Source organism: Cucurbita maxima, unplaced genomic scaffold, assembly GCF_002738345.1.
Source record: "Cucurbita maxima cultivar Rimu unplaced genomic scaffold, Cmax_1.0 Cma_Scf00012, whole genome shotgun sequence".
Lineage (NCBI taxonomy): Eukaryota > Viridiplantae > Streptophyta > Magnoliopsida > Cucurbitales > Cucurbitaceae > Cucurbita > Cucurbita maxima.
This window is the reverse complement of record NW_019272028.1, coordinates 2973816-2985138: the sequence shown is the minus strand read 5'-3', so window position 1 is coordinate 2985138 and position 11323 is coordinate 2973816. Positions and strand designations below refer to the sequence as shown.

The window sequence follows — 11323 nt, the reverse complement described above, 5'->3', positions numbered from 1 at the left end:
CCCCCCCCCCCCCCCAAAACAAGACAACAAACATGAGGAGCTTAGTTAGTTATGCAGAAGCAATGGAGGTCCACAAGCCATACATTGCTATGCTGTTCGTTCAGTGTGTGTACTCAGGAATGGCTTTGTTCTCAAAGGCAGCCATTTCTCGAGGCATGAACCCACCCATCTTCGTCTTCTACCGCCAAGCTTTCGCTACCATCGCCATGGCTCCTTTCGCCTTCTTCCTCGAAAGGTTCGCTTTCAAACTTTCTTTCAATCTTCCGCTCACAATCGTTTCACTACGTTACAATATCGAAATTGTTGCAGAAAGAAGGCAGTTCCTTTATCCTTCAAGTTTCTCTTCAAAGTGTTCTTGATTTCTCTAAGTGGGTATGCAAAATAATCTTCAAATTCTAATCTTTATAATTTGATCTTAAATTCATTTCCAAAAAAATCACTTTTTTGTTTGTTTTTTTTCAGAATCACCTCGAGTTTAAACCTTTATTACATAGCTATCAACCACATATCAGCAACATTCGCAGCCGCTACAACCAACACCATCCCCGCTGTAACACTCCTTTTTGCTCTCTTCTTCGGGTAATAATAATAGTTCAAGCCTACTGCTAGTAGATATTGTCCCCTCTAAAAATTTTAAAATGTTTCGTTCTCTGGTTTAACAGATATGAAGTGATTTCTGTGAGGAAGATGGAAGGGATAGCGAAATTGGTCGGGGCTGTGATAGGTTTTTCTGGGGCTTTGGTGTATGCTTTTGTGAAGGGTCCAGCGATGAAGTTCATGAATTGGTACCCACAAAACGCTCAAACGGCTAAAATGGCCTCTAATTCGTTTCAAGGGTACTCGGATTCGGAATGGATTAAGGGTTCATTTGTTATGCTTTCAGCCAATATTGCTTGGTCTTTGTGGCTTGTTTTGCAGGTTTGATTCTGTTTGTTTTGGCTCAAATTTTTGAAGTTGTTTGTGGGGTTTTGGAGTTTTGAAGGAATTTTGGTGTTTTGTTTTAAGGCCTCCATTGTGAAGGAATATCCAGCAAAATTGAGGATTACAAGTTTGCAGTGCTTCTTCAGCTTGATACAATCAGGTTTGTGGGCTGTGGCGATGGAGAGAAAGGCTGATGCTTGGAAGCTTGGATGGAATCTTCAACTCTTCTCTGTTGCTTATTGCGTAAAAATCTCTCGAGCTTTCCTTCAAAGTTTTAAAACGTTCTTATAGGGAGAGGTTTTCACATCCTTATAAATAATGTTTAGCTCTTCTCCCCAACCGATATGGGATCTCAGAATCCACCACTTTTAGGACCCAGCGTCATTTGCTGGTACTCGTTCCTCTTTCTAGTCAATATAGATCTCACAATCCACTCCCGTTCGTTGACACTTATTCCTCTCTCTAGTCATTGAGGAATCTCACAATCCACCCCTTTAGGGCCAGCATCCTCGCTCGCACTCGTTCATCTCTCTAATCAATGTGAGATCTCACAATCCACCTTCTTTTGGAGTCTAGCGTCCTTGCTGACACACCGCTTGGTGTCCACCCTCTTTGGGGATCAGCGTTCTTGTTGGAACACTGCCTAGTGTCTAGCTTTGATACCAATGTAACGACCCAAACCAACCGCTAACAAATATTATTCTCTTTGAACTTTTTCTTTCGAGCTCTCTCAAGGTTTTAAAACGCGTTTACTAGTAACAAATTTCTACACCCTTATAAAGAATGCTCCGTTCTCCTCACAGTTGGGGAGGAGAACGAAACACCCTTTATAATGGTGTGGAACCCTCTTCCTAGCAAATGCGTTTTAAAAACCTAAGTTCGAAAGAGAAAGCTCAAAGAAGACAATATCTGCTAGCAGTGGGCTTAGACCGTTACATCAATCGATATGGGATCTCACATTAATAGTCTCTCGTCTTAATCTACTATCTTAAGCTTTCGAGTTTGACCGTCTATCTAACGAAGGGTTTAAAATTACAGGGTGTGATCGTGACGGGAATGACATATTGGCTACAAATATGGACAGTAGAGAAGAAAGGACCAGTATTCACAGCCATGTTTACACCATTAGCACTAATCATAACGGCAATTTTCTCAGCATTGGTATGGAAGGAAGCCCTTCATTGGGGAAGGTGATCAATTGCTCTAACTTCTACCACTAAATATAATCATAAACTAACAAAACAAAGGGAAGAAAGAACACAAATCCTTGAAATTTAGCAGAAAATAAGGTTAAAAATCAAATAAAAACCATGAAAAGACTGAATTTTTATTGAAATGTGGCAGTGTTGGTGGGGCTATATTGCTGGTGGTGGGGCTTTATTGTGTTCTATGGGGGAAGAACAAAGAAGAAGATATCAAAAGTGAAGCAATTGAACAAAGAGTTGATATCAAAGAGGAAACCAATTCAGCCTCCATTTGCTAATTCATCCTATGATCATCACCATCTTAATATCTAATAGATTATTCCATATGTCACTTTCATTAACTTATGGCCCCTTGCTGTTTAGCCCTCTTATGATCTTAATGGATGACTCGGTCATTCTATTTAGTGGATGACTTAGGTTTATGTCAATTGTAAAGAACAAACAAACTTATTTAATATTCGAGGGTCAGGTTTCTATATGTGAAACGATCTCATTTAGTGAACTGAATATAAAAGAATTTCTAATAAAAACGTGCATGATATGGACGTTCGAATATAGCAAAAAGGAGAATTTAAGGTATAATAAACAGTTTAAATCCTCAATATTAGAAACAAAATTTGAGATCTGATCCTATTCAAACCAAACAATTGTAAGCAAGATTTCAGTCCATCACTATCTCAATAGTATTGCTATGGAATGTTCTCGCCATCGTGTCAATTCTATAGGACAAAGCACAATAAATTGTCAGTTGTGAGAAGTAGAAGAGAAGGAGATAGTACTGGTTGAAACTAATTTCGGGTACGAACAGGGAGGAGAAGCCTAGATGGAAATTGTGAGCCCATCGAACCAACTACACACAACCCACGCCAACTGAACGAAACTCATACGAACGCTCGATCTTGTAACAAGAGAGACAATGAAAATGGCCAAAAAATTCAAAATTAATACTATATGAACATCTGAATTCATGTCGAAGGGATTCGTATATCCAATTTGGGCCAAGTGAACACAATTTGGACATAAAGTACGTGTGGCCGAGCTACTTGTCTTTAGAACCCATTTGTGTTTGGAATCGTAAAATAAATACCACAAGAACTCATAATTTTTTTTTTTACATTGAATTTATTGGTTAACTATCATAATTATAAAATTGTAAACTAAAGGAAATTATGACAAATAATACTATTTGAACCAATCAAAACTTGCCACTCAGACATGTTACACAAATTATTATCATCTCGTGGACCATATGATTGCAAAATATTGGAGAAATCTAATTCCCAAATTGTCCCTATTTAATATCCCATATGCATTGTCTCTTACCTTATTAAACACCTAAAATTATTTCACATTTTTTTTATCCAAATAAGTCATAATAATTATAATGAAAAAAATATGCTATCTTAATAAATTATCGACCACTTTAAACCATAATTATTTAGTATCAAAAGGCGAAAAAAATTCAATATAGTACTCAATATTACCTAACACTATTGGTTATAAAGTTATTCTAAAAGTTGTACGCTAGCACGACTCATTATACCTCACATTTGTCAAACGACAATCTAATGTTACTAGCTATGAGCACGGTCCTATAATAACTATATCCCTTTAAGGGTTACATATGCTCGATCACGTGACACGATCAAATGGTTGCTAAATTGAACCCTGTCTCGAGTTTTCTCCTATACTATTAGAGTTCTCTTTTTAACTCATGCATTCTAATCTACTAGCAATCAAGTGAAAGAAAAGACATTTTACAATGTAAAAATATGGTAATATAAAAATTTAACGATGAAAATGAAATTGTAATGTAAAGTTTAGAGATTATTTTAAAATTTTAAAACAAAAATAAATAAATACACAAATTTCCACGTCAATCAACCCCTATAAATCATATCAACCAAATAAATATTAATATTAAAATAATAGTTTAAATAATAAATAATTTTTTTTTGTTCAAGTTAATTAATATATTTCGTATAGAATAATTTTCTAACTAATAATAATAATGGATTTATTAAAAATCAGAGTTAAAATGTCTAAAAGCCCCATTAATAATTATTTGAATTTTTATTTTTAAAAATTAGATTTAACTAAAATAAAATTATTTTATATATATATATATATATATATATATATTGTCTAATATGAACTTAAATTTTTTACTTTTTTATCGAATATGTTTTCAACTTATAAATAATAAAATGGACTGAGAAAATGATATTTTAATTAATTATATATTTGAAAAATGAAAAAAAAATACATAATCAATGTCTTTACGTGGATTAATAAATCTGTGATGAATTAAATGATGTCATCACTCGTCAAATTAATGTCAAAAAAATGCGTCCACACAAAAAAAAACCTTGACCTGCAACGTGTCTGATAACTGTCCTCTCTCCCCCACCTTCTTTAACGTCGTTTACCATTTAACGTGTCGTTAACCTTAAGTTAACGTTTAGAAAATGCGCGCTCTCTCTAACCTTCCTTCCAAACTTCTGCTTCGTCAGCTAATAGAGGAGGACCATAACTTAACGGTCAGCTGTTCAAGGGTATTTTTGTAAATTCACTTTCTAAAGATAATATATTTATTTTTTTCTATAGATGTAATTATTATCTCTATCATATCACCATAACTGTCTTCTCCATCTATTTCTAAAAAGAAAATGTAATAAAAGTTTAAGGGGAGGAACCAAATAGTTTAACAGAATTTCCCTAAAAAAAATGTTTTGTTTTGTTCTTTATTATACGAAAAAAATAATTTTAATTAGTAACTATGAAGATAAAAGATTCAAACTTTCAACTTTTAGCTCGAGAAATTAATGAAATTAATGAAATTTTGAGAATTTATAGAGGGATTTGTTTGGGTAAGAAACTATTTATTATTAAATTGTTTAATTGAACGGGAGACAAAAAAAAGTAAATTAAAGAAGAAACTTTATTGAATTGTAGACATATACAGGTCATGGGTTCGATCCAAGAGAAAGGAATTGAAGTCCGGTCTTGAAGAGAGAGAGAGCAAAAAGTTGGGGCTCTGCTGGGTTCCCTTCGAAGCTAAAGAAGAAACGGTGAGTAGTAACTTGCCTTTTCGCTTAAGCAATGGCCGCCTTCTACTGCTCGCATTTTTTCTTGTTTTACTGAACGAATTTATCGTTTTCTAGAGATGGGGTTTCCTAATTTCCTTTTCTTCTGTTCTTGATTCTGTGTTTCCTCTGCGATAACATCTTCAAATCTTCATGACCCATGTGTTTTTTTTGCTCTAATCACTGAATTTTCCATCTCAATTCCTTGTGGGGTTTCTTATCTTTTTGTTATCAATTGATTTTGCTGTAAGAAGTTTATGTGATTCTGGTTTATGGAGGTTCTTAGCGGGTTATCTTCAACTGGGTCCTGCCCCAATCCAAAGCTTGTGCAATTGTTCTTCATTTGCTGGTATCTGAGCCTTTTTTCTTTCATTTGTATTGGAATTCTCTAGCTGTTTTTCTTGAATTTATACTCTTTGATCTTGAATTTATGGTTTCTTAGATTAGTTTGTGTTTAGAAGCTAGCATTGTTGCTGGGTTTTGTTGCTAGGCTTTGATCTTTTCCTTTTCTTGTGTGTTCCTTGTTGATCTGTGGAAGATTTAGTGGTAAAACAATGTATCTGTGATCATCACTGAGGTTTGCTTATCTTTTCCATCGTTTTCTTCTTCAAATTATTGGATTATTGAATCAGAGTAAAGAACACTATACCCAATGTTGGAGTTTTCTTGACTCTTAAACCTCTGGGAAAGCTCTTATTGGAAAGAAAACTGTGCGAGGTGGGAAATTTGACGATATTGTGCTGGATGCTCCTTTTGAAGCGTTAGAATGTGTGAGATCCCACATCGGTTGGAGAGGAGAACGAAACCTTGCTTATAAGAGTGTAGAAGCCTCTCCCTACAAACACGTTTTAAAGAAGCCCTAAGAGGACAATGTCTACTAGTAGTAGGTTTTGGCTGTTGCAAATGGTATCAAAGTCAAACACCAGGCGGTATGCTAACGAGAACGTTGGGCCCCTAAGGAGGTGGATTGTGAGATCCCACATTGGTTGGGGAGGAGAACGAAACATTGCTTATAAGGGTGTGGAAACCTCTCCCTACAGACACATTTTAAAATCTTGAGGGAAAGCCCGGAAGGGAAAGTCCAAAGAGAACAATATTTGCTCGTTCTTGGTTGTAATAAGATTCCATATTTGAATTAAATGGTACTATAGAAAGTTTGGTATCAAGCAATGGTAATTTGGTTTTGTGTCAAAATTGAGAGAGCCAACCAAAAGAGTGGTATTTTATGCTGCTTTAGGGGTCCATCTTTAGTTTGCTTTTGTTCTTTTGAAGAATCTTCTTTCCTTGCTTTTTGCTTTATTCAACCCATCTCCTTCCCTTTCTTTCTTGTTTATTAAGTATGGTTAATCGAAATTAATCGACGTTTAGTGAATTTGCAGATGGATTTCTTGTCGTTCTTCAACCGCCTTTTTGTTCGTACTCTCTCCTCAAAGATACATCAACACGATTAGGCCTTTTGTAAAACGAGTAAATGTCATTCCGCAGCATACTTCGTGATGTGAGGGATGGATTTGGAAGCTTATCGCGACGTAGTTTTGAACTGAGGCTGTCTAGCCATTCCAGGGGTAAATCTCATGGACCAGTTCATGAGCTTGATGATGAACCTCTGCTAATCCAAACTAGCCGCTGGGCTAGCCTTCCGCCCGAGTTATTATTGGATGTGGTTCAGAGACTAGAAGCAAGCGAGAATACTTGGCCTTCTCGGAGAAATGTTGTTGCTTGTGCTGCTGTATGTAGGTCATGGAGGGACGTGTGCAAAGAAATCGTCAAAAGTCCCGAGTTCTCCGGGAAAATTACATTCCCCATCGCCTTGAAGCAGGTTGGTATATGCTTGACTGCTCAATGTCTATATGCGACCAACGCTATTATATAGCTTAATCGTGCTGATATGCACTCTTTTTTTGGCAGCCCGGACCTCGTGATGGTACTATTCAATGCTTCATCAAGAGGAACAAATCTAATTTAACCTATCATCTTTATCTTTGCCTTAGTCCTAGTAAGCTCACTTTCTTAATATGCAATGTTCTTGAACCTATTATCTTGAACTTAAGTTCCTTGTTTGCTGCAATTTCTTTTCCATATCAATATTGGTTCACAAATTCTTTTGAAATTGTGGTTATTCATATTATTAAAGATGCCCACGTTTTAGTAGGGAAGCTGAACTAAGGGGGTAGCCTTCGTTCCCGTGCTCTATGCTTGGCTTAGCACGGTTATGGGGGGTAACATTGAAACAAAGCTTGAGGAAAGCCTTTGGCAAGATTCAAAACCGTTTTCGTGAGATTGCACGTCGGTTGGAGAGGGGAACAAAACATTTCTTATAAGAGTGTGGAAACCTCTCCCTAGCAGGCGCGTTTTAAAACCGTGAGGCCAAAACGGACAATATCTGCTAGTAGTGGGTTTGAGCTGTTACAAATGGTATCAGAGTCGGTCATTAGGTGGTGTGCGAGCAAGGACGCTGAGCCCCCTAGCGGGGTGGATTATGAGATCCCACATCGGTTGGGGAGGGGAACGAAGCATTCCTTATAAGAGTGTGGAAACCTCTCCCTAGCAGACACGTTTTAAAACCGTGAGACTGAGCAATACGTAACGGGCCAAAACAGACAATATCTACTAGCAGTGGGCTTGGGTTGTTACAAATGGTATCAGAGCTAGTCACTGGGCAGTGTGCGAGCGAGGACGCTGTCTCCCAAAGGGGGTGTGGATTATGGGATCCCACACCGGTTGGAGAGGGGAACGAAGCATTCCTTATAAGAGTGTGGAAACCTCTCCCTAGCAGATGTGTTTTAAAATCGTGAGGCTAAGGGCGATATGTAATGGGCCTAAGTGGACAACATCTGCTAGCGGTGGGCTTGGGATGTTACAATTTTTTACTTGTTCATTCAAAACGGAGTTAGCATTTTGTAAGGATGGTAACGTGGTCGTGGAGTACTGGCATATCGTCTTTCAGTGAGAAGTCGAATGTTTATACAAGTTATGCCTGCACGTACAATCGAAATTTTATCGTTTTGACTTCTGTTTGTAAGCTTTGTTGGCTTAATGAAAGCCGACATATCTCACATAATATGGATGCCGAGTAACGTTTTACGTCAGTCGCTTTATCTTGCCCTACCCACACTTATCCCATTGCATAACAATGCAGCTTTACTTGTTGAGAATGGGAAATTTCTTCTTTCTGCAAAAAGAACGAGGAGAACTACTTCGACCGAGTATGTTATATCATTGGCTGCGGACGATATATCGAGATCGAGCAATGGTTATATCGGAAAGCTAAGGTATGCTGCTGGTGCACCTTTAATTTTCAGGTTCATTTTGATCTGAGGCATTTTTATGAACTTTTGGGACTCAGCTGAACTATGATCACCTGTGATATCCCATATCGGTTGGGGAGGAGAACGAAACACCCTTTATAAGGGTGTAGAAACCTTTCCCTAGCAGACGAGTTTTAAAGCCTTGAGGGAAGCCCGAAACGGAAAGCTCAAAGAGGACAATATTTGCTAGCGATGGGCTTGGACCGTTACATCACCACTTCACATAAATTTGGGAAAATGAGAATGAACTGTAATTGGCTTTCTGTTTCAGATCAAATTTTCTGGGAACCAAGTTCATTATATATGATACACAGCTTCCTTACAACAGCAACCAAATTCCGACCCTTGGCCGAAGCCGGAGATTCTCCTCCAAAAAGGTCTCTCCAAAGGTACCGGCGGGTAGCTACAGCATAGCACAAATTGCATACGAGTTGAACGTATTAGGTACAAGGGGACCCCGGAGGATGAACTGCACCATGTACTCGATCCCGACTTCATCTCTTGAGCCAGATTCCTCCGTTCCAGGACAGCCCGAGCTCAATCCTCGCCCCCTCGAAGACTCATTTCGAAGCATTTCATTCTCCAAGTCAATCGATCATTCAACTGAGTTCAGCAGTTCCCGCTTCTCCGATGTTGCAGGAATGCTTGCTGATGAAGATGGCGAGAGGAAGGACATAGACATACCCTTGATTCTCCGAAACAAGGCACCAAGATGGCACGAGCAGTTGCAGTGTTGGTGTCTCAACTTCCGGGGGAGGGTGACGGTTGCATCTGTAAAGAATTTTCAGCTGATCGCCGCAACGTCACCTGATGCAGAAGTGTCTGTACCATCACAGCCACCTCCCCAGCCCGCCCAACCTATGCATTCCGACCACGACAAGATCATTCTGCAGTTCGGGAAGGTCGGTAAGGACATATTTACGATGGATTATCGATACCCGCTGTCTGCATTCCAGGCTTTTGCTATATGTCTCAGCAGCTTTGACACCAAATTGGCATGTGAATAGCAAGAAAAAGACCAGAAAAAAAAGAAGGAACTCAGAAGAAATGAAGAAAAAATTTAGTTGGAAATTAGTGGTTTTTCCTTAGTGTTTTGATAGGATGCTGTTGTTTGTGTGCAGTTCTATTAAAGAATTATAACAATTTCTTATCTTTTCTCCTTTTTTTTATTTTATTTTTTTTATTTCATTTATTTTTTTAATTTTTTTTTTCTTAGTTTATTTGAATGGTTTTTATAAAATACTTTGTCCGTCCGAGTTATTGATATATTTTCACTAGGGGTGTCCATGAACAGGGTACACCTGGGTTAGGTTGGGTCAAGGGAAGTTTTTGGACCGAAACTTATATTTTCACTAGGGTTGTCCATGAATAGGGTACACATGGGTTGGGTTAGGTTGGGTCGACGGAAGTTTTTGGACCATAATTTATATTTTCACTAGGGGTGTCCATGAACGGGGTACACATGGGTTGGGTTAGGTTGGGTCCAGGGAAGTTTTTGGACCAGCGCAAAATTCAGGTTGGTTGGATTAGTAATACAATCCAACCCGAAAATGTTCATGTTGGTATGGATTGGGTTGTTGCTTAAGGATAGTATTTTAATATTATTCAACATTGTCATAAAACTAAAAACAACTAAATACCGACACTTTTTGATCAATTAGTTACTCTAAAAGTAAGGAAATATATTTCTATTAAGACATTATCAAATGAATATTTATTGATTACAATTATACTACTAAACTATACACGTAATTTGTTAAACGTATATATAAGAGATTACTATTAAAAGGGAAATAAAATAGTTTGAGATAGTTGCGTAGGGTAAGTTAAAGTCGTCCTCGATCGTTCTTCCATCCCTTCCAATGGCTCTAGAATTGATCGGTACAACAAAACAACTCGAGAGAGACAGGTACAAATCACAAAAAATAAAAAAAATAATGTTCGTAGTTCAAGTCATACGAAGAACTATTGTGACAGACTTACGAGAAGTGAGCATCAAATATATCCTCCCTAAATTCATCCATCTTTGCATCTTTTACCCTTCACAAAGCTCAAAAAGCTTCTTCTTTGGCCTTTCATGGCGGAATCTCCCTTCCTTCTCTCACCTTCCACCATGGATGAAGCTCTCTATTTCTCTGTCTAATACATGAATTTATATATAAACCATACAATATATGTTTACTATATAGTAGAATTAGTGATGAAAGTGGATGTTTATGATCAATTAATGTAATGATTATGTTATGTTAGGGTGTTAATTAGCTTAGCTTATAATAAGAAGAAAAATGAAAGAGATAAAATAATAATGATTACAAAATCATTTTACCCAACTTGAATCTTGAAGGGCCAACCAAATTTCACATGAATTGAAGCTTGATTCTTGAAGATCTAATCCCCATAATAAGATTGATTTTAAATTGATGAGTGATATGATAGTGCTTCATAGTGCTATCATCTTTTCATCTATACATTAATGGGATTTCTTGGTTTGTCCAAACTTGGCTTTAAAATGGCTTTAATTTCTTATAGTTTGTGCGTTACGTGCTTGATCTCTTAAGGAGTAAGTGAGTAAGGATTCAATATCTGATGACCTTGATATTCTTCGGCGACTGGATCACGTTATCTATTTCTCGCTTCTTAAGAGTGAAAACTCTCTCTCATATACCAACACGAGCTCTTACAACATACCTTATTCTCACTCACATGTATCCTAGGAAAATTCATAGGAGTTCGCAAAATATAGAATTGGTGAGATCCCACAGGGAAGAGAACCAAACATTGTTTATATGGGTGTGGAAACCTT

At 37.4% G+C, this 11323-nt stretch overlaps 2 protein-coding genes across 7 annotated transcripts; both read left to right on the top strand.

Annotated features, from left to right (window-relative positions):
* The first annotated feature begins 10 nt into the window (after positions 1 to 10).
* LOC111487262 (WAT1-related protein At1g43650) lies at positions 11 to 2628 on the top strand. Its single transcript, XM_023134622.1, has 7 exons — positions 11 to 235; positions 310 to 372; positions 463 to 579; positions 663 to 918; positions 1006 to 1164; positions 1960 to 2111; positions 2266 to 2628. Exons 1-7 carry the CDS (start codon positions 33 to 35, stop codon positions 2402 to 2404), a joined length of 1089 nt encoding a protein of 362 aa, XP_022990390.1. The 5' UTR covers positions 11 to 32; the 3' UTR covers positions 2405 to 2628.
* Positions 2629 to 5104: 2476 nt separating this feature from the next.
* LOC111487243 (tubby-like F-box protein 8) lies at positions 5105 to 10721 on the top strand. 6 transcript variants are annotated; one of them, XM_023134591.1, is made up of 7 exons: positions 5105 to 5197; positions 6592 to 7031; positions 7121 to 7208; positions 8352 to 8484; positions 8792 to 9527; positions 9619 to 9633; positions 10710 to 10721. In XM_023134591.1, the coding sequence occupies exons 2-5, from the start codon at positions 6684 to 6686 to the stop codon at positions 9525 to 9527; spliced, it is 1305 nt and encodes a 434-aa protein (XP_022990359.1). In that variant the 5' UTR covers positions 5105 to 5197; positions 6592 to 6683; the 3' UTR covers positions 9619 to 9633; positions 10710 to 10721. The 6 variants fall into 6 exon arrangements, with proteins under 6 accessions (XP_022990359.1, XP_022990357.1, XP_022990360.1 ...); XM_023134589.1 differs by lacking the exon at positions 10710 to 10721 and having other exon boundaries at positions 9619 to 9634; XM_023134592.1 differs by lacking the exon at positions 10710 to 10721 and having other exon boundaries at positions 5123 to 5197; positions 6581 to 7031; positions 9619 to 9634.
* Positions 10722 to 11323: the final 602 nt, after the last annotated feature.